This window comes from Cariama cristata, unplaced genomic scaffold (assembly GCF_000690535.1).
Source record: "Cariama cristata isolate BGI_N322 unplaced genomic scaffold, ASM69053v1 scaffold32130, whole genome shotgun sequence".
Classification (NCBI taxonomy): Eukaryota; Metazoa; Chordata; class Aves; order Cariamiformes; family Cariamidae; genus Cariama; species Cariama cristata.
This window is the reverse complement of record NW_009593746.1, coordinates 4485-31437: the sequence shown is the minus strand read 5'-3', so window position 1 is coordinate 31437 and position 26953 is coordinate 4485. Positions and strand designations below refer to the sequence as shown.

Genomic DNA, 26953 nt, shown 5'->3' with positions numbered 1-26953 from the left:
AGCATCCCACATGCCATAGCTCAGGCCACCCTAATATTTGAGAAGCTGGCAGCTGTTGTTCAGATGCAGCGCTCCAGGTTCCTTACTCTTGAATCCTACAGGAAAGTGGGGAGATGCATGAAAATTCAGTGCAAGTGAGTACCTAAAGTAAGGTTGGATCTGTTGAGCTCCCTGCCTCACAGTCACTTCTGCAGAGGGGAGCTCCCAGGGCCTAGTGGAGGGAGGCAGGTCAAAAATTAGCAACTTCAAGCTGGAGCCAGGTGAACTTTATAACTTGCATAAAGCTAAAATAGGATAGCAGGGAAAAATTCTCTAGCTGCTGATATGTCAGAGCAGATCTGATGATTTCATAGGTTCTCTGGCTTTAAGATGTGAATTAGTTAACATCTTCAACTTTCTAGAAGGCAAGAGCTGTGTTTCTACAGCTACAGAGGGGTGTTCCCATTCTGGTCGCTCCCACTTCACCAGTGTACGCAGAAACCAAAGGAGAACTAATGACATCTTTTGGAAAACTTGGAAGCCCATCACAGCAAATTCTTAGGCTTATGGGTTCCATTTCATCCATGAGAGAAACAGGAGGAGATCAACCTAAATTGAAGTTCACAGCGTTATGCTGGTAAATGCCAGTGTTCAGATGAGCAGAGAACTTGAGGTTCCAGCCCTGAATGTGCTTGGAGGAGACTTCGAGGCCTGGATTCTCTGAAGTTCCAAGTCCCGAATCTTCGCTGCAAATTAACAGAGCCCTGCTTTCTTCTCTGAATTGTAGATATAGGGTTACCTCTTGCCTTTTTGCATGCACCTCAGTTTTCTGTATCGCACATTTTAGTCTCAGCCACAGAACTATGGCTGCGCTAGCCATTATTTCCACTGGAATTGGAGCACTTGCTCAGAGATCAGAAGCTACCTTACTGTGGGTACTGTCCCACGTTTTGCACAGAGAACTTTTCATTAGCTTTCTTCCTCTGAATCATCTCTCATACACCCACAGAATGGAGATCATAAGCCTGATGAGGTCCAGCTTACGATAGAAATAGTCTGGACGTGACATGTGGCAGTGACCCAACTGCCTAATGCTGCTTTCTGCTTTACCAGCCAGACTTATTACCATTTCCTGCTATCAGTGATAGCTGATATGCTTAGAATGCATTGGCTGAGCAGCAACAGCAAAATGTTTGCTGTTTCATTTGAGCGCTGTTATCAATTCTTCACCATATTGGCAAAGAATAGTTTGCAGTTATACCACATGCTACAGGGACTCTGTCTGTAACTGGTGTGTAATTTGTATATGTGAAACAGTAGTACACACCTACCAGCACCTTCCTAATGACTCAAATTGCACTCAGGTAATTCCTCGAAATTTGCTTTCAAGCCAAAGCATGCCAATGCCTAAGCATTAACAATCAGTAATATATTATGTGGACTCCTGCTTCCATAGTAGCAGTTGCTCAGAAGACAGCAGCCTTGCTAGGATGACAGAGGACTTGGTGGGTACTGAACCAGAATGCTTACCACCAGAGTTTGGCTTCCTGAGGGTGAGGCTGGACACCTCAAATTTAAATCTGGGCAGCTGTCTTACCAGTTGCACCCAGAGTGCTGTGAGCTGATGTGCTGGAGGAGAGCGAGTTCCTCGCCACAGATAATGGAGCTCATCCCCTTGGCAAAGCATTGTTCCAGCTGTCTCTTCTTGCACTGCAGGGCTAGCAGTCAGCCTTTCTTCTGCTCACAGGAAGATGAGTTTACAGTCAACAAGTACAATAGCAAGGAGAAGCTAGGAGGTAGTTGGTGAGCTCTCCATGTCACCTCATGGGAGAACAAGTCACTGACTGCATGGTTCATGAACCAGGGCAGTAAGTTGTTGATCCTGACCTCAAACATTGTCTAGACCATGCATCTGGTAGTTAGAAAGATGTAGAAGTAAATAGTGAGGAATAGGTGTCTTCTGCGAAATTCTTCTGGCTTCTTTTTTTGCTTGTTTTGTGAAGTATCCTCTGAACAACAAAAAGCTGTCTGGCTCCATGTGAGAGTAGAGCTACTTGTGTTCAATACCCATAGCTGAGATTATGCTTTCCAAAACTCGTCAGTGTCGAACAGTTCCTGCCATGATACTGTGGCCATATTTTCAAAATAGCTGGGGTCTGGTCTTCTGAGAGCAGTGGCTGGGTCATAGAACCATAGAATCATTATGGTTGGAAGAGACCTCAAAGATCATCAAGTCCAACCGTATACCCAACGCCACCATGCTCGCTAAACCCACTAAACCATGTCTCGAAGCACCACATCTAAACATTTTTTGAACACCTCCAGGGATGCTGAGTCCACCGCCTCCCTGGGGAGCCCATTCAAATGCCTAACGACTCCTACAGTGAAGAAGTTCTTTCTAATATCCAACCTGAATCTCCCTTGGCAGAACTTAAGACCGTTTCCTTTTGTTCTATCGCTTGTTACTGGGGAGAAGAGACTGACCCCCGCCTTGCTACAACCTCCTTTCAGGTAGTTGTAGAGGGCGATCAGGTCTCCCCTCAGCCTCCTTTTCTCCAGACTAAACAACCCCAGCTCCCTCAGCCGCTCCTCATAAGACTTTTTCTCCAGGCCCTTCACCAGCTTTGTCGCTCTTTGTTGGACACGCTCTGGCAGCTCAATATCCTGCTTGTAGTGAGGGGCCCAGAACTGAATACAGGTCAGTCTTTAGTTTGAATATTTGCCAGCAGTGTGGAAGGTGAAATAGCATCTTTCAAGACCATGCATGGAGAAATGCACAAGTAAGTAACATCCAGTCTGAAAAGCCCTGTCTCCTCCTAGACTTCAAGGGTTGAAATGACCTGTGAGCCCAAGGTAATGCACAGTGTTTGATGGTTTCTCAGCCTGCTCTACTCTGTTGGCCACAAGGAGTTCACATTTACTTTCTTTCTCAACTTTAAAAATATCAGGAAGGGTATTGAAGGGTATTGGAGTATTGGAGCCTGGGGAAACCACTTGTTGCTATTTAGGCAAATACCTGTTGATGATTTCGCAGCTTCTGTAACAGCAGCAGGCAGTGGAGGAGAGCATCCTAGCTGGCAGAGTCCAGTGGTGATAGTTCCCCTGCTTATTAAAAGTAACCTCAACACGAAGAGGAGCACTGTGAAGGACAGCAGACTGCCCTCTGGGTTCAAGCTAAGTGCTCTTCTTTCATCCACAGTTGGATGCAGAAGCAAGTGACCATCTCAAAGAGCTCCAGGTGAAGCTGAACAATGTTTTGGATGAGCTGAGTGCTGTGTTTGGTAACAGGTGAGTATAACAGGGTCCCCGTCCTTGAAGCATTCCTTTCTTTTGTCTAATCTTATTCAGTCAGGTGAAGAAGAAACTTGTGTCAACTGCATTATATTTTTCTTCTTGTCATAAATTCATGATTTTTCAGATACAGAGACGATCTAAAGAAGTGAGAACTGTTTTTAAAGTTCTCTGTATTGCTCTGCTTAGAAATGTAACACGGAGATCTCTCAACTGTGAAATGTATTTGAATTACATAGAGTGATTTTTTTCTACAAGTAGTGCTTGTCAGTAACAGAATTGCCTGCTCCTTTATTGCTCAAAAAGCAGTTTCCAGCTTAGCATTTATGAAGCAACATTCTTGTTTAAACGTTCCTCTCTAAATGTATGAAACAGCTGACTGATTTCTGATTGTTAAATGAATATTGGAATAGGAAGGAAGCAGGTTTAGAATTTGAGACTGACTTGTTATAATGTTGCAGTGAATGGTGTTTTCTAATGTTTCAAGGGGAGGAGCTCTTTAAAGTATTGCAAGAGTAATTGATGGCAATTATGTTTTATTGCAAATCATGTTACCATTTACATGAGGATAAAAATGTGCTCGATTTAATAATAATTTTGTAGTGAACCATAAAAGATGTCAATTAAGCAAAATCTAGAAATACAGGGCTCCCAAGTGATCTTCAAAAACAACCACTTCTCATAATAAAACCTATTCATTTCATGTTGTACCTTATAACAAGATTAATGCAGGCATGAACTGTAGTATAGCTGAAACATGGGCAAGGGGAATAAAGCAAATTGTTCCAGCTTGGCCTCCTATGGTCTACAGATTTGCAGTACTTATGACCAAAAAACACGGTGGGATTTATCAGCGAGTATTTGGATTTCAGCACACAGAGCTAAGTGGATAGATAAGTGAGGAGTTCCCATTGCAACTAATGGATATTATAGCAAGTAATGGAGAGATTCAAACGGTAACTGAATTGAGTTGGTAAGGTTCATCATTAGATAGAGGGTGGGTGAGAAATCATAATGAGGGGGTGAATTTTGTTATCTGAAACCTGTCTCCATGGTGTGTCACTGCTACAAGACAATTAGGGTACAATCTTGACATTTGCAAGTATGATTTAAAGAGATTATTCAGTATCAGCGTACATACCAGGGAGTGTTTTAGAGAGATGTGCCAGCAAGAGATTTAGCCAGTCAGATGGCTCAGATGCTTCACTCATTCCTTAACAGTAATAGCAACGAAAAGCAGAGCTGTAGTTTACTGTATAAGCAGGATCTTCTAAAGGATGTAAATGTGGGAGGTAAGACAGATACCCACAATATTCTGTGCAGAGTCTGTAAACAGTTGCTCCTACAACACTCTGCACACCTGACACTGCAGATCTTAACTTTTGATCTATGTGAGATAATTGCACCTGCTGGGAAAGCAGCACACATCTGGAGAGCCTCACCACCTTTGTGCTGAGAGAGGATTATGTCTGGACAGAGAAGCATTTTCTGCTTTAAAGGATATCATAGAGAAAGGAGCCTTGAAAGGGTTTATACTTCAAGCAAGGCTAGCTCTGTTTTGTTCATGGAGGCCATAGGAGTGGAGGAAGGAATTCCTGTGGGATTTAGGGAGCAGAAGGCCCTGTCTGACAGCATAGGTGAGGTTGTCTTTTAACTTGCTGCTGCCAGGGGCTCCTTTTAAGCTGTACATCTACGTGAGCTTCACTTTCAGGTGAACCTGTTTCCACAGTAACTGATTTATCATTTTTCATAATTGGTAACAATTTTGCCTCATATTAATACTTATCTTTTAAGGGATTCTGTTATTTTCATCCCCTGACTGAGGGTTTACAGCAACTTGAAGCAGGGTCCTCCAAATGAGGCCATATTTGGGAGAACTGTGGGGTGAGATTAGGCTGTAACAGAACCGGGACTGTCAGCTGTACAGGAAATTCTTGGTACCATTTTATTTGATGTGACTTATGTCTCTGGTTAAGCTGTCATTGTACCCACCACAGACTGCAGCAAGCCATGGTCTGCTAGAAATGGGAAAGGTGGAAGTGGAGGCTGCATGGAGAGACAGCTTTGGAATTGCTCTCTGGAGTTGCTCCAGTGAGAGACAGGCTACAAGTGAGCAAGAGGGACCATGAGGCTGGAGGTGGCAGAGCAGGAGAGGAAAGAGGTGATGGGGTGGAGAAGGAAGGTGAGAGCCACGGGGCACAGGGGTCCTATGCCGGCACCCAACACACAGATGTCCTAGGTGGCTCACACAGTAGAAGTTCAAGCCACTTATGCAGATACAAAGCTGACTTCCAGACCTGTGTGCCTGCTCTTAAATCATTACCCTAGCTCCTAGCACTGACTTCTCTTCCTGGTTTCAAATCTCTGTGCTGTTAGTGGATAGCTAAATGTCAATTGTAATGCCTGTTGTTGGTAACTGTTCTTTTAAATGTCAAAGCATTTTCCTTGAATCGCTGAATTGGTATGTTGACAGCTCTGCTGATCTATTTATAATTTTTAACCATTGTATTACTTCATATTGAACCTCCTCATAGCAGTAAGAGGTGGAAAAATAACTGTGCTTTCGTGCCTTGCATGTCATTTCATTACAGTGACACTGCTTATTGCACAGATGAGCCCCATGTCCCATTTTGACACTTTGATATAGCATGGACTGTATGGGAGTGGACTGGTTTCAGTCCCTGCCTGCCTCCAGGCTGTGTCTGTTATTTTAAAAACTTAGTCTATGATGGGTCATAACTGGATTACTGCCAATGGACTCCTGGATGCTCAGAGTTGTGCATGCATTATGTCTTTGCTCCATACAGTATCCCAGTCTCTGTGGTGTAACACCCTGTGTAGAAAGCAAAGATATAGCAGGGTGCTTTGGCTTAAGAATAACAGCGTTTCTTGAAATCAGGAAAGGATCGTTTCTTTTCGCAAGCTGTATGAACAAACTTCTCTGATTGTATCTCGTGTTTGGAGGTGGTAGGCTGTATGTGGATGATGGGCACAAGGAGCTGGATAGCATGCCCCTTGGTAACAAATACAGTAAGGAAATGAGCAGCAAATCTCAGGAAGGAAAAGTGTGTAACTGAATGCATGGTTTATGGACTTGCAATATTTTACTTTATGTACTAGGCCTGAGATCTCGGCCACTGATAATCTTGGTTTTGCCTCTCTCCTGTCTGTTCAGCTTTCAGACTCGTATTGATGAGTGTGTCAAGCAAATGTCTGATATCCTCTGTCAAGTGAAAGGGACAGGAAATGTTGCTGCTAATGCCAGAAACACAGTTGCACAAGATGCAGATAATGTCCTGAGGCCATTGATGGATTTCCTGGATGGAAAGTAAGGAAGTGTTCAAATATATATTACACATACATCAGACTGGGAGCAGGATGAAGGAAGGAAAAATAGCTCCATATTCTTGAATTGTTCTTGAGATTTCCAGCTTCTGAATTTTCAGGAAGAATTAATGGATTTTCTTCCTATATCTGCGCCTCTCTCAAGCCATGGATCACCTCTTCAGCCGTGATTCAGTGCCAGAGCGCACTCTCAGTTCTCCTTTCTCCCTTTGGTGATTATAGCAATCAGCAAAACACACTGCTGATCAGATAGTGAGAAAGACTGAAATTCTAGATTTACTAGCTACGTTTTTTTCTATACAAATTGTGCTGTAGCCAATTAGCAAATGTATTGCAAACCATACTTGCATACTTGATACATATACTAATCAGTATCCCAGTCATGTTAAGCGTGTGTGTTCTAGTCATACTTGGTGCTGTTCTGACTAGAGAATAAGCTTCTGAACTATGTGATGTACATGAGCTTGATCCATTGCTTTAATTAACTGTTGCCATTAACACCATGCAGCATGATTCAGCGGTGCAGGAACTTTTTGTGGCTAACTGCACATAATTCTCATCAGCTAAGCCTTGAACTACAAGAAGAAATAGTTTTTAATCATTGCAGAAGTTAAACTTCTTGATGATGCACAGCAGTTCTTTATTTTGAAAAAGGTGGCCAGCAATTTTCATGATAAATGCTGTGAGAGATGCAAAGCTTTACAGGTTTAAAAGATAGTTTGTTTTGTTGCTGTTTGTATTGATTGTCCCATCTTTCTTTTGGGTCACCATGTAGTAAGTGACTTTGCAGCAATCATTACATGTAGGAGCCTTCTCATTTGGGCATTTTCTATGCATGCCTTCACAAATCCTGAGAAGCCACCTGCCTTTATATCACTGGGAACTTGGTGTGCTACAGGCTTTTCATCCAGCTGTGGAGCAAGTCATTTTGATTATGATAATCTAAGCCTGCTTATTTTCTTTCCTCCTTTACAGAAGGAGAGTCTTTTTCGATGCTTCCTGCATCCTACCCATGTCAGTCTTGTCCTTGTTCAGTTTTGTTCCCTTACTGTCTAAGCAGCTATGGGAAGAAGGGAAATCTGGGAGAAGATGTTACACAAAGTAGAAGAGTCAGCTATCACCTCTGTACTGCTATGGGCTGCAGAGTTCCTGTTTTGTAGCTCTCCCAGAGTGATCAGTAAATGCCAAAGTCCAACAATTATTTCAAAGAAGAATCTAACATTTCTTGGCCTTTATGATAGCCTGTACAATAGTAAAGGAGGAATAAGTAGGGAGGTAAAGCAGAACTTCTGTATGTAAAAGCAGATAAACGTATGGCAGGTGCTTGGTGGTGAATGCAGTTGCAACAAAATACAGAGGAGTCCAAGAAATGCTTTGAGGTGGTTATAGAGATGGAGGATTTAGAGACTTCGGCACCTATCAGAAGCCATGCAGGAACTTCTGCATAACAGTCTGAGAAGAATTAATTTAGGTATTCAACAAAAATCATTATAATAATCCCTCAAAGTTTAAAACCTGTTATTTTCTATTTGTTTGTAATTTTTTCCTATATACTCTGTAAACTTGATGCATCAGGAAGTATCTTCTTAAAGAGAACCAGTTCAATAGTACCTGCTCTTACTTGGACTATTCCCAACCACCATAACTTAGAGATACCTCTGTAATCCCCAGGTCAATAAATGGAAATGACTGAGATCAGAAATGTCAGTAATCCATTTTGACCAAGCGTCTTTAGTGCTAGAACTGCAAGGGTAAAGACAGGCTGTACTTATGAAAAGGGAAGATTTTTAGCCTTAAAGCAATCACTATGACAAACTGCTTTGGATGGGGCACTGATTCTCCTATACACATCTCCTTTTTCCTTGCAAATTGCATTCTTTGAACTTACTCAGTTCTTGCTCTCTCCCTGCAGCCTGACGCTGTTCGCAACTGTGTGTGAAAAGACAGTGTTGAAGCGGGTGCTGAAAGAGCTCTGGAGGGTGGTAATGAATACCATGGAGAAGCTGATTGTGCTGCCTCCTCTTACAGACCATACGGTAAAGCATTTTCTCCTTCCTGACTCATAGCAGAAAGTGTTGTTATTGCCTGTGTAACTCATCTCCTTGACCTAATGAGTCATCTATCCAGGTAAATTTGCCTGCATGTACCCTGCTCAAGGATGGAAAAATACGTCTGTAACCTAGTAAAGCAGGAGAGCAGCTCTATTTATAGTAGGGTTGCAAGATACACAGCATACTCTAGGAAGAAAAACAATTCAAAATTCGTGATCCAAAGGGAGTTGCCATCAAATGTATCAAATCACATTAAAGGATTGCAAATCTGTAATGAAAGACAGCTGTGTATGTGGGATTATTGGGCAGTTAGTTTTGTCTTCATGTCATTAGATCAACACCTGTAAACACTTTTGCCTAATTATTGTCATCTGTTAGTCAGGTGTCTGTCTGTATAGATGTGGTTCATTTGGGCTTGCTTTTTAATGACACCACCCACCATTTTACCCCCCAGGAAGGCTTTAACATCAGTACAGGCTGGTGTGATTTCTGTCTGTCTGATGGTGGGGAGTTGGAAGCATATCCAGATAGTTTGCTTTCAAAGGCAGTCTTTTATCTAATTGTTCAGCTGTGTGGACATGCTGGATGAATGTGTGTCATGAATGAGGTGATGTTTTTAATAATGGAAGATTAACTCTTTGCCAATTTTGAGAAACCACAGAAACTGATTAAATGTCAGTCACGCATGCCCAGCTGCTCTGGGGGTGACACTCAATTGGTGGCAGTGTGAAGTTTGGGCCATAACCTCATTATTTGGAGATGATCCAGAACTTATTTTCATCTCTCTGTTGGCTAAACTTGTGGTCTGTGGCTAATTTATGCTGATTTATTTTTTCCCCAGTAGTGGGTAGAACAATAGTGGTTTTCACTATTTAGCAGTTGTTTACATATTTTGAGTGAACTTCTTGGGTTGGAGTGTCATGGGGAAGTGATGCAAACCTGCATCTTGCACTAGGTGTTTCTTGCTCTGAGAGGGAAGGCTTTTGCCTCTGGCCTTGATGATGACAACGTTAAACAGAACTGCTGAGATGCAGTGTGCTGTCATACCGACTAGGCATGAAATTAGCATGAGGCGTAATTTGCTAAAGACTGCTTGCTCTGAGCTCAGATTTGGAGTAATCATTTCTGCTTGCCTTTTTAATTTATAAAGGAAAAAAAAGTCTGAATTTAAGAGGATGAAATTTCTTTCTTTCAGTTGAATTGCTGTAAAAAGGAGTCTCTGGGGAGACAGGTGCTAAAATCATCATGTAAGAGCAGCATTAACGTGACCCATTCAGAATGGAAGCAGTGAGATCAGGGGCCTCGGAGAGAACCAGGGAGGAGCTGCTTGAGCTTTTTACTTGCTCATTTTGAATTTTAAAGGCAGAGTAGGAGAGTAATTCAGTGCTTGTATCATGAAGAAGGCAATAACCGTGATCAGTCAATTCTCCCAACCTGCGGGATGTTGCTATAAGCCAGTTCAAGGTGGTTTTGGGTTTTTTTTTTTACAAAGAGTTTCTTGTTGCCATCACTTCAGTTTCAAATTGAGAAGCTTTTTGTGTAATGAAGGGCATCCTTAGTTGTCTGAGATAATGCAAAATGCTCATAGCTGGATTTTTAGCTGTCTAATCAATTCTATCATAGCAAGGAGGCTGAACTAGTCCAAACTGGGAAAGGGTTGCTGTTTTGGAAAGGAGTTTATGAACAATGCAATGATTAAAATGGCCTTGTCTGCAGTCCTTCAGCAGGGAACCTGTGGTGAGGCTAGATGGGCTACAAGGGCACAGAGCTGCTTCCAGTATCCCGTGGGACATAGTGATTTATTCTGTCACCACCAGATTTTCATCATAGCTAGTAGTGAAGGCTGGCAGGGCAAGGCAATGCAAAACTCAAGGTTGGCAGTGTGTGCAGAAGCAGTACTTTCTCTTTGCTATTCTACTTCTCTACCATGCACCTCTTATCTAATTTTGTGTTCTTTTTTCTTTTGAAAGCACATCACACTCAGAAATAGCCCCAGGCACTGTAACTTACTTTCCTTCCAGCCCTCAGCAATAGAAAGCCCTAGCGCTGCCTCTGTGTGTTTGAAGGACCACTGGATGGGGATTTCCATCCTAAAACTCCTCTGTAACCCTTTAGTAGTAGGGGATATTCATGGTAGAAGAGGGTCCCTTTTACAGAATATTTTCTCTCCTTTCTGTAAAATTGCTGGAGGTGCAAAAGTGGTTTTGATGGTGGTCATGGAAAGCATACTCAGGTAGAAGGTTCCTGACCCACTGCGGTGTGTCTCACTTGTCACTTGCATGACCCTGTCACTGCACAGTGCTTTAATGCCAGTTAATCTCCAGACCAGTCTAATTCACTTAAATTAGCTCAGCCTGAAGAAAACCTGAGCTCTGCTCTTCCATTCTCTGCTGCTTCTGGAAGATTTTGTGTAGGGTGGGGCTCAGGTGAGAAAGCAGTCATCTGCTGCCTGTGAAGGATGTGATGGGGACAGGGCAGTTTTACAGCCTCCCATTCTGATGACCTGAGCTGCCGGTGCCTTGATGACTTTCAGATGAGTGGCTTCTACCTCTCTGAGCGTTGACTGCCTGTGGGTTGTGAGATTAGTAGCAACATGATCTCCAGTAACTCACCAAGCAGTTCACACCTCACTAATTTTAAGTAAAGGTCAACGTTTAATTAAACACTCTCTGTCTTGGATGCGTGGATATGCAAACACAGCTCTCTGGGAAACCTTATTTTGGAGTTCAGTGCATAACACTTGGAGATATTAATGGGTTAGTTGTTCGTTTCTTTCTCCCTTGCTGCTTAGGATGAAACTGTAGCATGCCATCAGTGACTACTCAGGTCAGTGAAGAGTTGCTTAATTTACACAGAGATGATTCCTCTGGACCCTCTCCTTTATTTATTTCACATGATACGCTGCAGCCATTCACGTGAGGCTCCATTTGTGCTTGCTCCTGCTCTGCTTTTTTCTGCTTATCGGACTTCTCTTCCCTAAATGAGCATGTGGTCCAGGATAAGAACAAAATTTTCTTTAAGCTACAGACAGAGTTTACACATGACTTCCAAACTGGCTGTTCTTGGGCCTCATCTGGAAGCAGCACCACTCCAGAGATATTCTGTGGTGGTGCAATGTGGCTTTAAGAGGTTTTCTGAAACCTTTCTTAACTTGTGTTAGTTTAAATGAATCCTCTGCCTTGTGCTAGATAGGAGCAGGAAAGTCCAAGGCTGCCTCTGTGATGAGGAGAAAAAGCTTTCTTAGCCTTGAGTGAAATGATGGTCTGTGAACTGCACATGTGCCCAGATCTCTGTACCAACAGGTAATTAATTTCCCTTTTTCATCCCCACTTCTAAGCCTGTTTTCTTGATGTTTAATACACCACAACAGGTAAAAAATAGTCTTAATTTTTAATGGGTGGTAGCAAACATTGCCCGGTGATAAAGTTTTTTAAATAACGTTAAATGCTGCTAATAAATGATCAGATCTCATTGTTATTGAATGTAGGAATTAAAAAAATCTGGGAAAGAAATTTATAATACCAGGTGAAATTTCCTTGCACTGATGTGTCTCAGGAAAATAAGCCTGAGTAATAATATGTTTTCCAAAAAAGGACTGGAATTCAAAAGACTTGCAGTAGGCTTTGTTTCCTAACTTTGTCAACTGAGCAGTAGGACAGTTAAGCTGTGAGAGTTTGAGCCTCTTGGAATATATGTATGTTGGAACTGCAACAGTGCAGTTCTGTTGACTTCTAGCAATTAGACTTGAGTCAGCTGGTGATCCTTCTCTAAATACTTTCACTGAGGGGGAAAAAAAGTCAGACCATTAACAAGGAATTTAAAGTCTTTGTGTTGTGGACTATAGGTGTCTGTCATGTTTCCAAAAAGTTTAGGAAGGTAAAACTGATTTCATGGGAAGAACCAGGAAAACCAGCACTAAGGTCTGCCCCCTTTCCAGCTACATTTGCCATAGAGCTAGGCAGAAAAAATTTATAATAAGGACTTAATTTTTCCTGATATTCTACCCTTAACATTTTAATCAGTTCTGTTGTGGGCAGCTTTTCTCAAAACTATCTGATATTTAAGTTTAGTTGTTTTCATTCCCTAGCAGCAGACCTGGATTAAGTGCTGTCAGTAGAGCTTTGTGATATGTTTTCCATGAATAAATAACTTTTTTGAGGAGGTATAGCATCTTGTTTACAAGAATGCCATTTGGCAGAGGAAGGAGCTGTCCAGATTTCCATTAGATGTTACCAGCATTGATCACAAACTCGGTGTAACTGTAAAATAACTTCTCTTTGCAGACACATTGACAGGGATTGGCACTGATTGATGAGGATTTTCTTAGCAAGCAAGAACTGAGGAGCAGTTATCTGGGCAGCTTTGTTCCTTGAAGCACATCAAGTCACTGGGTATTGCTCAGTGTTACTGACCTGCCCTCCTTAGAAGCCTGCGGCAGGGAGACTATGTGCCTAGGCTAGTAAATATTGTTGTTCAAATGTATATTAAAAACAAAGTGTCCAATGAAGGTTGAAAATACTGGATCAAGAACTGTTAATGTTAGTGTGTTTTGAGACTACTCACTTAACTTTTTCAAAATTCAGGTTATAAAAATGTTAATTTTTTTTTTTTTCTACTTGGTCAACAGGCATGAACACCCCCCCTCTCCCCCAAGAGTTGTGAATGTAATCAATTATCAAGTCAATAATGTTCATTCTATATTGATTTGTATTCAACAAACATAAAAGGAACAGTGGAGGAACAGTGAGGGTTAGGTGATGGTTACGGATAGAGCAAATCAAGAGGTTGGTTGTGATTTCAGGTCACAGAGTCTTTCATCTCGAAGACATTTCCGAAGCTGGCAAAACTAAAGAAAAAGTATCTCATCTAAAAATTCACTTCTGGACGGCTGTTGTAATGGGCAGAGCGTGTCCAGTGTCCCCAGAGCGGGTCTCAGTCTTTCCAGTGTTACAGCTGTAAACTGTTTGCCTGCTCTGCCTCTGTAAAAGGGTACTTGCTACCTCTAGCAACAGGTATAAAGACACTTTTTTGCTGAGGGGAACCCATCAGTGGGGCTGATGTTAATTTTAGTCCTAGAAAAAAGAAATTATTTCAGCAATGGTCTTTGCAGTAGAACCCAGTTCCCAGAGTCTCCTCTGCAAATGCAGGCATGGGATAGTTTCTGCTCCACAGAGTACTGACTTAAGAGGCAACAAATAAATACCAAAGAGGGCAGCAAAGAAAAACTGAGTGGCATAGGCAGAGGCAAACAGTAATAATTCTGGGTTTATGTCTTACTTGATTACAGTTTGAGGGATTTTTGGAGTGGGGAATGGTCATGGCAGTTGTGGTTAAGAGAGACTGTCGAGATGAGAAAGGGTAGTAAAGGAGAGGGAAGGAGGGCTGTGGAAAGGAGAATTGGATTTACTGGAGACCTTTGGGGAAATATGATCCTCGTGGAACCAGCAGTGCCCAAATAAGATGAGCTTCATCTTCTCCCAAGTGTTTTCCTGAGCAAAAAGACTCTATGGGAAAGTGCCACCCACCAATATCTGTCCCTGGAAGCTTATTCCAGGCATTCAGCTGGGACATCCCCCAGGCACTTCTCAATCGGTACCAGTGTTGACATTTACATGTCATTTTAACGCTAGCCCGTAGTGATCAATTACAAGCAAGGAGAACCAAAGATATTCTTTGAGAGGGCTGTGCTTCTGGCATACTGAAGGCTTTCCTGAGAGAGATAATGGAGGGGACGTTTGATTAGGAAGAGGGGTTACCTGTAGCTTTGTCTTGCTCCTAAAGGCCCCAGTCTGACTAGCCTGAGAGGGCTGAAGTGGAGGGCAAAGTTTCATGATATGATAGATACACAGTTCATAGCCAGAATTAGAGTAGGCTGGTGTTCTATTCTGAGTGGAGTAACAGGCAGTTGTGACTTTTTTTAAAGAAAAAGACAAGATTAGATGAATGAAAAGAAGTGAAGTGGAAGAAAATAAATTGCAGGACACCCCATAAAGCATCTCTGGGAGAAGAGATTGGAGGATTATCTTGGTTGCCTTTGGCTTTCTCATTAAATTTTGGATTTAACTCCCTGGGCAAAGGAATGTTACACAACAGAGAAATGCCGTGGGTGGGGAGAAGGAAAAATATCTTTTTTGTAACCATTGCAGAGAAAGTATGTAAAAATTGATTATACTAGAGTGTCAGTGATGTGAAGCAAGATGTCACATCATTGGTATTTATCTTCCCTTTTTGTTTCTTCATGGGTCATACAGCATCAGTAAGCTACAGTGGGGAAAGAAGAGCCATTGGCCAAGCTTTTGACATGTAAAGGCGATGCTGTAGTATTCACTGGACTTTGTTTGCCAATCTGTCACCCCAAAACTGCTCAGATCCAGTTTTGTTTCTGGTCTCATGTATGCTTACTCCTACCCAGCTGATTGGGCTCTACTTCTGTAGAGAGATTGGCATCAGTTGAGTGATCTTCAGCTTTGACTAGTCTTACACTATCTTCATGTGTATTTAGACTTGACATCTAAAGGAGTACTTGGAGCTGAAGCCAGTGCATGGCCTTCACCCCGAGCCTGTGCAATCTATTTGAGGGCGCATCTTGTTTAGGTGGGTGGATGCTGTAAGCAAGAGTGAACCAGTTAGCAGAATATTGTGCTTCGAAATAGCTTTTGATGTGGTATCCATGAAAATACAAGGTTCTATACTAGGTAATAAACTGTCAAGGAATCAAGTTGTTGTGACTGGCCTTGGGGTGGTTTTGTAAAGTTCTAGCTGTGAACTGACTTGACTTCTCAAAGGAAAAACATGCAAAGCTTCTTTATAATCTTTTTTTTCCCCCTCCTTTCTTTTGTAACTTCTTGTAATCATAGGGCACACAGTTGATTTTCAATGCTGCTAAGGAATTGGGACACTTGTCAAAGTTGAAGGTATTGTTTGCATGGCTTGTGTTAATGTCCGTGTATGTAAGCATGGAAGTGTAGTAGTGTATAGCAAGTCTTGTGCTTCCAGTGGTTTGTTGCTGAATGTAAATGTAGAGAAATGCTTTTAAATGCATTAAATGTGCTTTTAAATGCATTCTGCTAACATTGTTTTTAACTGTTAAATTTTATTGTGGGTTTAATCATCAAAGTAGTTTCTCTCTTCTCTAGATCAGTGATTGGTTTTCAATTTAAAATGAAAAAAGTAGGGTTCTCAACATCTGGCCAGTTCCTCAGTATCCCCATATATAAAAGGGAGTCCCTTACGTGATCCTGATAATAAGATATTGGTCAGAAAGATGATTGTGCTCACTATTGATGAATTATGTGAACTGTTAACAAAAATAACTGTTGCTTGTGGAAGAGAGCCTGTGTCTGTAAATTCCTTCTGCGTGGGCTCCCTTTACAGGCAAGCTGGCATTTAGCATGAAGGCTATGTTGATGTGTTTTGACAGTGCATGACGTGACAGAGCATGACATGAGCATTACTAAGTGCACGCCACCTCATCATAAGCCAATCAAGCATTAATTTGCTGGTCACGACAGGAATGGTATGAAAATAGTGACTCCTTACAACATTCAAATTGCACTGTGTTGTGGTTTGGTGTTTGCTACAAAACAAGTATTGTGCAAGAGAAGGTTTAAACCTGAAGCGTCACAGTGCACAAACTGTGCTGCAAGGAGGACAGAGCTGAACATAAACTCTGTCTCAGAGTGTGATAAGGGAAATCTTCCCACAGCAAAGGACATTCTTCTAAGTGATTAGTAAATTTCGAAATGCATTTGTGTCTTCTCGTTTTTTTTTTTTTTTTTCTTGCACATTTATTACAGCTCTTTGTACATAGACTATCTATTTCCCTTGCCCAGGAGACACGTTTTACATACACGTTTATGAGCCAGGACAGTACACAATTCATTTAAGTTAGTGCTTATTAACAATCCTAGTAAGTGATCTGGACATGCAGGTGTGTCATTAGATGCACACATTTCTCTCCATCTGCGTTTTGAGGCTGTTACATAGCAGTTAACAGTGAGATAACATAAACGTTCAAGTGTAGTTCCCCAGGGCAATAGCTGTTACCCATGCTGAAAGACAGCCCCGTGCACTCCCACAGCCAGGCTGTCCTCCCTGGTGACGTGGCTTCCGAGGTTTGCACTACCTCTGCTGCTTCCTCAGCTTACAAGGTTCTGTGTCACTTCCATGGGAGAAATGGGGAGAGAGGAGCTTTGTAGCTGGCCTGGGAGAGTGGGAGCTGGACCACAGCCTCCAAATGTGACTCCCTCTTCCTGTGAGTATCCCCTTCCCTTTTCAAAAACATCAGCAAGAACTCATCATTTGGGGGAAGAGAAAGTCATCCCTGCCTTCTATATGCAGTCCTGGTGTCAAAGGGTGAGAGGTCTGAATTTGCTCCATTTCTCCTCCCAGGTCACAAGGACAAGTTTGTGCACAGACGACTGCAAGTTCCTGTGGCTTGGTTACACTCTCAGCATAGCCAGTAACATTCACTGTTATCTTTTACTTCTTCATATTTTCTCGTTAGTGGAATTTCTTGATATATACAAGGTCCCTTTTGCCAGGAACAAGTTGGAAGCTTTGCTGGTTTCCGTTCGCACGGGTCAGATGAAGGCGATCCCTCAGCAGCAGCCTGTCTTCAGTTCATGTACTGTAAAGCTTAACTTCTGGTAACTCTGGACTGCATTTTTAGAAATGCATGTAATCATGCAGATCAGGCAAGCCCTGGTGCATGTTCAAGCCTTTATTTGCATATCCACTATAGGACTAGAGCAGCACAGGTACACAGGATTTTATGTGTGGCAAAAGAGCAGTACACAAGTGTGAAACCACTCTACCGCCTGAATTCTGGAGATCTTTAATTCAAGCAGATGGTGTGAACTGACCTTGCATCCAAAAATTTACAGACGAGTAAAGGTGTTACAAGAGTGTAAATTGTTTGGGCCTGTGTAAGCATTGTGGATATTGTAGTGGTTTTTTGTCCTTTTGTTTTTGCAGGCACATACAAGCTAAGAGGGAAGGCATGAGTAAATGGCTCTTCAGAGCCCCTCTCCTGTGCATTTTGCAGTTCCACTAAAAGCCTGGGAAAATTATGGGATGGATTTTAAGCTTTATTTGTCTTAAATGGAACAGGGGGAACAGAGCCCCTAGGGAATCAGATAACTCAGCTGAAAACTGACTGACAGACCTGACAAGCACAGGCTCACCTCCTGAAGACAAACCAATTTCACACTGTGTTTTAGAATGCTCAGAAAACCAACCATAAACCTGGCACCTTGGTGCTGCATATCTGCTTCCCATTTATTATCAAACTCTTTCTGCTCCGTTTGCTTAATAGCCAGCTGGAGCAGGGAGCAGCAGCCTCCTCACGCTTGCATTGTCCCAGGGTAACCAGCTGAGCTCTGACTAAAGAGGTTCTTCTGAGAGTACCTGTGAAGAATAGAAGGATGAATACGAGAGACTAGAAAAAAAATTGTGTTGTTTTTTTTTCTTTTTTTCTTTTCCACTTATTCTGCTTGAAGTTGCATAATTATTTGATGTAAATGTTTATGGCTTGCTCCTGCCTGGCAATCTGGGAAGTGCAGGGTAGCACTCTATGCAGTCCTTTATAGGAATAGTGTGGGATTTGCAGAGGGCAGGTACGCAGGGGAATGACAGTCGTGGGCTCCTCTGTGTGTAGGTGCAAGCATTACCAGTCCAGTCCCTGGGTTATTTTTACATAATGTGTTGAAGTAAATGACACCGGGAAACTCTCTTAGAAAGCAGTGACGTGTTGCTGTGCATTGACAGCCTGGGCACTGGCAGGGTGACCGCTCAGAGCAGGACTGGATGAGCTCTTTAGATGTTTAAGAGAAAAGACCACCTGGTTTCTGTCGCAGTGTGGAGAATCTGGCAGGCAGACCTAGAAAGTCATTTCAAGACATGAAAGTCACTTTGCCTTGGGGACACGGCTACCCTCACTAAATTGGCCTCTCCCATGAACGTGGCCTTGGGCTTTGGCTGATTGTGCACTTAATCTGACTGTCAGAGAGAGAAAAGAAAAGAATGTTTTACGCTCTGTGTACTGAAGTGTGAAGCCACATCATCTTCAATTGAATTACTCCCAGCTCATGAAGAAGAGGGAGGAGAGCTACTGCTCCCCTAAGGACAGCTTGTCACAACAGAAGATACCTTGCAGCTTACAGAATACTGTGCCTCTGCACGTAGGTCCCCAGACCAGGAGCACCCTGTGTTGAAGAAATAGGCAAGTTGAGGCATGTCTCTGGCACTCAAGAAAACACGGTGCAAACTTGTCCGAGGTACTGCTGACTTGAGAAGCGTCTTCTGTAGAGTTTAATTCAGCATTGTGCAAAAGTGCTAGCTAGATGTCTGTGAGAAGCGTGACAAACGCCTACCACTGTGCCTAGACTGCAGTGAGCCCCATCTCCATCAGGCAGGAGGTAGATCATGGTGAATAATGAATGGAGACAGCACCAGGCAATGTCAAGAATCACCAGGCTGCAAGATAGCCAGCAGGTTGCCACACATGATGCCACACACTAGGCACGCTTAACTCAAAGACAATTTAGGAGACGTGTCTCCTGGAAACTGTCTCTTATCAGAGGCTATGGCATGTTTAAAGTAGGGATAAGTAGCCTTTGTCTGATGTGCCTGCATCTTTTTCATGAATGCTTCAGCACCCAGGCTGCAGTCAGCTGGCCTGACCCTCCAGCAGCTCAAAGAGTTAGAATTTGGGTTTGTGCAAAGCTTTGACTTTCTAAAATGTGCTGTTTTTCCTTTAAACCTAGACTAAGCATCAGAGAGAAAGAGCTTAGTGAAATACCAAAGGATGCCACATCCTTGTAGTCAGGCAGGAGTCTAACAGGGATACACTCCCACTGCAGGAAGGGGAATCCCTTCCCAAGGGTTTCCTGGCCCTTTGCTATTAAAGACGGTGGGTCTTAATGGGAACAGCTTCTTCTTTTGGCAAAGATATTTTCTAGAACAGGTTGCTTGTTTGTTTGTTTTTCTTCCTCCACCAATGATATGATGAATTAGTGACCTTTGTAGATGGAAGAATTAAAAAAAATCCACAAACAACATGTAACAACTTTGCCCAATATCTGGTTCACAGAATTCCTTGATTTAAGTGGTGTTTTGAGAGTTTTGTTGTCACTGCTCTAGAATGCCAGGGGTAGCATGCAGACTTCTGTTTGGGTTTTCTGAGAGACAAACTGTGATTTTAAATTGTCACTTATCTCTGTCCAGTTCCTTTCCTTATTCCTTTCTTTCGTGCCTGCAAGAAACAGAGAAAGTGGCTTTATTTTTAAGTTAAGCTGTAATAAATGACTCTGAGAGGCTCCATTACGCGTTCCTTAAACAGCTGAATTAATGCTGTGGCCACATAGCCACAGCATGAATCCAGAGAAAGTGATGATACCGGGGACTCCTTTTCCTTTAGTCTCTGACAGTATGCTCATGTCAAATATAATGGTTGTTTGCAGGATCATATGGTGAGAGAAGAAACTAGGAGTCTCACTCCAAAGCAGTGTGCTGTTTTGGATCTGGCACTGGATACAATCAAAGTAAGTCATTCCATTTCTGTGTCTCTCATTCCCTTGCTCCATCCCCAAATATTATTAGGAGGATAGTGCCTGTCCCAGTTCAAGAGATGGCAAGAGTCTGTCACTGCTGTTACAGCGATACAGGCAGCAAGTGAGTGATACTGCCATGTTTGTGTTAACCTGAATAGGCTCAGGTGACTGGCATGCTAGGAACCAGCGTATTTATATTTAAGTGCTCTGGAAGAGGAAAGATGTGAGCAGTTGGTATCTGTTGGTCTAAGAGCTGGATTTCCAGTACAGAAGCTGTTCTGTGAATTTTTCCAGCTTTTTCCCATCTGCACACACAATAGCACATAAATGTTGGTTGCTGGTTGCAATTCTTCATCAGTATTTTTCCTGTTTCTTTTTACTCTTAGCAATATTTCCATGCTGGTGGGAATGGTCTGAAGAAAACCTTCTTGGAGAAAAGTCCAGACCTGCAGTCACTTCGATATGCTCTCTCTCTGTACACTCAGACCACAGACACTCTCATCAAAACCTTTGTCCAGACTCAGACAGCTCAGGGTAAGACTCTTTTGTGTTGTTGGCAAAGTTGAATGGAGCTATCTGCTCTGTTCGTAATTGCTCTGTCTTGTATTGCCAGTTTGTAGAGTGCTTTTGGCAGTAATGTTTCTGGAAACATGACAGTTCAGAGCTTTTGAAACTGGGAAGGAGGGAAAGGGGTTTATTTCCCACTCAACAACTACATTTTGAGAGAGCAGAAATATGTGAAACATAAGGCCTGGGGTGTTCGTGGTCCTTTTTTCTGCAATCCTCACTTAATAGTCACGTTTCGTGAATTAATGTGGGTGGGTGACTTAAGTGAAACTTAAAGTTACTGTACTAAGACTTATGTGGTGGTGTGAAAGACTATTTCAGCAAGACATTACCACAGAAACTAGTTGGTGCCTGTGTCACAGGCCAGCTGCCAGCAGCCCATGTAGTCCTAAGGCTGATGGACAGCAATATGATGACTCACAAAGCTACATGCTGCCTGTAAAGGGAAAAGTCTCTTAGAGCAATGAAAACACTCTTTTATCTGCAGCCAGTACAGGATACGTGTGAGCTAGATGATTACAAATCACCACAACATATTAATAAGCTGCTGGGATGGGTCACTGGAGTTCTTTGGTAGCTTTCTGAGAAGGCACGGTAGTGGTGCTATTTCATTGATTTGGAAAGGGGAAACAGTTAATTGTCTATATCTTTCATTGCTTTCATGTAAACATCTCCAGATTGTTGTACACAATAATTTGGTCTCTCAGGGATCTTCACTGGCTGACAATGAATCTCACTGATCTCAAGAAGAGGGGACAGGTGCTATTAGAGGTTAGGTCAAAACTGAAAGTTGTGTTTTAAGTTTTCATGCTGTTTAAATAAAAGCCTTGACACCAGGCTACTACATCTCAGCAGCAAAAGCCATACAACTCCATGGGAGAGTCTTTCTGCCATCTTTTTGCTTCAAGTCCTTTTTCCTTTAATCCTTCCAAGCCTATGAGAGCCCACAGACTGTACTCTGTCAGCATGCTGTCATGCCGAGCCCTGAAATTAAGGGGGAAGCACTCCGTAGCCAACACATTTTTCCCTTGTATGCAAATGAGATAGCTTGATACTGGCATTCCCCAGCCAGTGGAGAAAATACTGAGAATTCTTGAGCAAAACAAGATTTGTTCTTAAAGTGAAAAGTTGAATGTGGTTCTGGCGGACTCAATCATCCCTGCCTTTAACAGCACGATATATTCTTGCTTAGGTTGAAACACACTGCATTAAAACACTGAAGTTAACTAAAGAGTCAGTACCTGCATTTGAGAATGGTCCTGTAGCTGTGTCCCAGCAGAACAACGATGACATCCAGTGGCCAGATAGGTCAGACTGCTACGTCCACAAGGGACTCCAGGAACTTGGCTGTTGCTGTTAGAGTTACACAAAACACTTTTTAATGGGGAACTTGTGTGCACAGTGTGTTTTTAATCTTTGCTGTTCTGTGGCAGATGTTTCCCATTATATATCCAGACCATGAATTGAAGCTAGTTTTTTAAGCAGTTCCTATTCTGTTGTCGTGATGAGCAAAGACAGAAGGATGTGTGCAGCACTGCTGTTCTACACTCCATGCTACAGTCAGAATTGTTTAAAATTAGAGGAAGAAGATGCTCCATTGAAGTTGCAAAGTGGCAAATTCAAAGCTGATATGAGGAAGCAGCTTCATGCAATGCATGATTTGGCTATTAAACTCCACCGAGGGCAAGTGTTTAGCAGATACACAAAGATAATTGAATGTAATCTAAGAGCAGCAGGTATATACAGGGTTGCCACTGAAGTGTGTGTGAGTATATTTATTATTTTTTTAAGGAAGCTTAGAAGGAATAAAGCTCTAGCTTTAGGACATAAGATGCATTCATTACGAGGCCATTGATTATATATCTCATAGCTGACTGATGACATTTCTTTGTGGCTTGTCTGAGCCACTTTAGGAGACAGGTACAAGGCATGGAAGACCACTGAGCTGGTCCAAATCAGCACCTTCTACATTAGTAGGCTTGAGAGTTTTGGACCCTGTTTGGGGAACAGAAGACTTGAGCTATGCCACCTAATACCTGTAGGATCAATGATGGAATATCTCAGAAAGACATGACTTGCTCCTGGGATTGGGTCTGGAAAAGGGTATTGCTTGCATACACTTCTCAGTAACCCCAGTTGGTAGATGGGTTTGGAGATCTGCACACGCATTGGAGGGGCAGAAGGGACAGGACTAGTATTTACAGCTGCCATCAGCTTATCAAAGCTCTCTGACTAACCTTTCCCTTTGCATAAGTCAAGCTTCCCACAAGCCTATGGGAGGAAATGGCTGCATGCAGAACTATTTAAATGCTGACCGTTTGCCTGTCTTCACTGCTAAATGGTTGTATCTTCCAGGGGTATCTGTTGCCCTCCCTTTCTTACTGAGTAGGCTTCTGTAGCACTACGCTGTTAAATGGTTGCTCTGCAAAGCTAGATCGCGGCTTGTAGTTTAGTTATGCTAGCACAAATTCTCTTCTTATTTTAACCAAAACAATCCCTTACTTGCAGACAGCCTTACTCTGTAAAGCCTGTGTTGGTGCAGAAGATCTAAGAGGATATTTTGTCTATTAAGAGCTAGAATATTTGTCTTGGATTTGTTTAAGTGATACTGCTAATTGGATTGTAATTCATACTCTTCTCTCTTTATCCTGCCTGCTTCTTGCCTTTTAAATTCATGTCTCAGTGCATGATGGGAAAGGTATTAGGTTTACCACTAATGAGGATGTTCTTCCTGATAAGGGTATGTTCAAGACTAATGTTGTTACCATAACAACATTAGCCAACTGCCTTGCTTTTGAAGTCATCTTGCCCATGCTCTGAAACCTTTTCCAGAGACCCGTTCCCTGTAGCTCCCTGTAGAAGTGAACCGTCATTGAATGCTTGCATCCCACAGACAGAGCCACAGGTTGCGTGGTTTAGAAGTCTGTACCTTGCCTGAGAAGTCTGTACCTTGCCTGTCCCCAAGCTTGAGACTTATTCATGGGATATGAAACCTGTTTTGAAAATGGACTGGTTTTTGAGAGATGCAACAGACTTTTTCCCCTCCCCTTTACCATGGGCTGTGTATGGCTGTTTCAAGTCTTAGACTTGCATGCACGTGGTCTGCTGAGACGGGGTACTGTAATACATGGTAATGTCTGATATGCAGTCAAGGTTATGGCCAAGCTTGAACCATCTGGCTTGAAGGGGGGTAGCTAAACATCTGGGTGCTTGGGAGAGCCTTAAAAAATTGTCTTGTTGTGTTTCATCTGTCAAATTCTTTTTTGCTGTCCAAAGTTTTTTGTTATCTTAGGTGAAGTACATCTGTAACCCATTGCATGAGCTCAGTTCTGCAGTTTCACCTTCCAATATTGCAATACCAGTGAGACTTTCATGTCAAGATTTAAATCTACTTGTCACTAAATGTGCAAGCATGTGTATGCACGCAGCTGTATGTGCTCAGAATATTTTTCACTGGCTATCTACAAAGTGGGGTTTTTTGTCTCTAAACATTTCAGTTAATAGAACAAGATTTTAGTATGAAAAGACAAGCATGAAGGTAGGAAAAAAACCCACATTCGAAATTTTGTCTCCCTCAAAGGTAATGGGATGATTCTTCTGTCATTCCTCTGAAGCATCACTGTCTCCTTTATAACCTATTAATTACACTAAAGATCAGTGTTTGGCTGCTGATGTTTCTGCAGATGTGGCGTGATAAGGTTGTTATGTACTGGTAATCTTGTCTGTTCCTGTGCAAAATGCCAACAATATAAATGACAGACCCACACCATCAGGTGAATAATTAAGCCTAGCAATTTTAAAGTTCTGTGCTTATATACAGAAAAGAAGGAACACCACCCTTCTAGGCAGCGAGAAAACAGTAGATTCAAGATCATGTTCAAATATTATAGCCTAGAGGGTGTTTATTGTACTCAGGTCAAGAATGAGAATCGACCCTGAAATAATAATTTGAGGTTCTGTTTTGTTTGCTCAGATACTTTTACTTGTATATTAATGTGACTTTCACTGCCTACAGTTCTGTGCCATGTAATTCTCTTCGGAGAATTGCACAGATTAGCTCTCAACCTCTTGGTTTTTAAATGAGTGTTTTTGCTGCCTGCAGACTGTTCCTGTGAAAGTTGATGTGTTAGATCTATCTAATCAAAACGTTTGTTTAATGATATCCTTCAAGCTCCTTATCGTGCATTTCAAACACACCATTTCTTAGCCTCAAAATTGACAAAATAACACTGCTGTTCATAGGTACTCAATTACCCTGTAGGTATCCCAATTACAACAGCATTGCTAATTATCTACCTGAGGTCAGACAGTTATCAAAGAGAAAGTAAAATCAATCTCAGTATCTTATCAAAGAGTTCATTTTCATTTTGCAAAGCAGTCGTCTTCTGTAATTTACCTGACATCTTGACTTTCCTATGCAGAAAAATGTAATTTCCATATATTGTATGATAATTATGATTAAAAGTTAAAAAGTTGAAAACTTCATAATACACAAATTGTAAGGTTCATGAGACCTTTTCCTTCTGTTACAACATGTTATCTTTTCCTCTGTGAAGCTAAATCTTCTTTTCTCCATGGCTAATTGATGAAGGGAAATAAGTATGCAAGTTGTGAGTGCTTATCTCTCATGATTTTTGGTGCATAACAGTGAAGGCATTCTCATTGTCCCCCAAAGGGAAGCAGATAGGCAGTCAGGATGACAACTTTTATCCAATGTACAACATGGAAAAAGGTTCTTGGAGGGTGAAACTGCACTATGACTCCATGCAAATCACTAACATCTTTGTCTTTTTTTTTGTTAAATTTCCTCCCTGGTGTGTTTTTTTGCTTTGTTGGGTTTTTTTGTCCTCCCTTCTTCCCTGAGCAGATGGGAATGTTGATGCCCACCAGTGGAATGCCTGCATGTACACACAATAGCTTGGCAGGAACCTCTGAAAAATCCTTGCTTTCTGTGAAGGTCCTTTGTTGAACTTTAGGTCTTTTAAATTCTTTTAAAATTCTTACTAGTATTCTCGACAGGATGCAATCTTTTTGGTGGACTGCAAAAAATGTTAGTGTTTATGCGTGTTGGGCATGCAAGTCTGATGTTATCTTGCATTAACGGTACGGTATTGGTGTTGACTGAAAAGCTGACTATGGAAGGCGTACTGTGAAAATGCTATATTGTCTTGCTGAGGCCATAAACCAAAGATAGGTGTCAATAAACAATAATCCATGTGTGCACGGGGGGTGTCAATTTTCTTCCAACAGGTTCTGGTGTGGATGATCCTGTGGGTGAAGTGTCCATACAGATTGACCTGTATACCCACCCAGGAACTGGTGAACACAAGGTCACGGTGAAAGGTATGGCAAAGTATGTGTGACTGCTTAGGCTCTGTGACTGTGTCGAGGCAAATCTCCAGCTGGCAGTCATTACATATTTCTGTGTTAGCTCATGGGATGTGAATCCAGAATTGTTTTCTCTGTTTCACATCAGGAACATGTAGAGAAACAGCAAATGAGTTTGTCCAGCCAGTGACATGGCAATGTACTGTCCTGTTGTTTACTGGCAACGATATATGAAGTAAACAAAAATCAGATGATGGCTCTCACCAGGCGCCACAGTTTAGCTTGTGCTGTAGAGAACAGGGCAGCATGACAGGGTGATGTTACGAAATTCCTCAGTGTAAACTGAGAGATGGAAGAGCCAGTTAAGAGTTCAGAGGCTTCTCTCCCCCATCCTGAAGGCCACGTTGGTCCCTGAAGAGCTGGTCTGAAAATACCCAAAGCAGTGATTCATCCCAGGCTTCCTCTTCCTCCTTCATCTCCTTTGCTTGAATACAGCATATTTAACTACTTTAATTTCCTCTAAAGATTTATATAAACAGCTCTTCAGGCCTCTCTTCTGGCAAAATCTACACTGCAGTGCAAAACTTGATTTTCAGAGCTATTTCCTGTGCTTCAGTCTGTTCCCCACAGTGACCCGAGAGAATGAGAATTAAAGAGCTAATAATTCTAGGTTCTGGAACCACCCACAGCTCATGGGCTTTGTTTGTCTTACCTGCAGTCTGATTCTCGTTTTCAACATAGACCTTAATATTGGCCCCCAAAATGCCCCTCCTTTTTTTTTTCTCATCCCACACGTACTGTTGACATAAGCACTGAACTGGCAGGGCAGCCTGCCCAGAG

The 26953-nt window shown here is 42.2% G+C and overlaps 1 protein-coding gene across 1 annotated transcript in view; it reads left to right on the top strand.

Moving 5' to 3' along the window:
• Positions 1 to 26953, top strand: part of LOC104157843 (protein unc-13 homolog B-like) — a gene marked incomplete at its 5' end in the record, with an annotated part of 186843 nt that overhangs the window by 157477 nt on the left and 2413 nt on the right. The window contains 8 exons of the mRNA XM_009695336.1: positions 3179 to 3267; positions 6446 to 6598; positions 8528 to 8651; positions 15524 to 15580; positions 20129 to 20209; positions 20605 to 20752; positions 23469 to 23525; positions 26036 to 26128. Of these exons, the coding sequence (XP_009693638.1) occupies positions 3179 to 3267; positions 6446 to 6598; positions 8528 to 8651; positions 15524 to 15580; positions 20129 to 20209; positions 20605 to 20752; positions 23469 to 23525; positions 26036 to 26128 (802 nt within the window). The remainder of the gene's footprint in view (positions 1 to 3178; positions 3268 to 6445; positions 6599 to 8527; positions 8652 to 15523; positions 15581 to 20128; positions 20210 to 20604; positions 20753 to 23468; positions 23526 to 26035; positions 26129 to 26953) is intronic.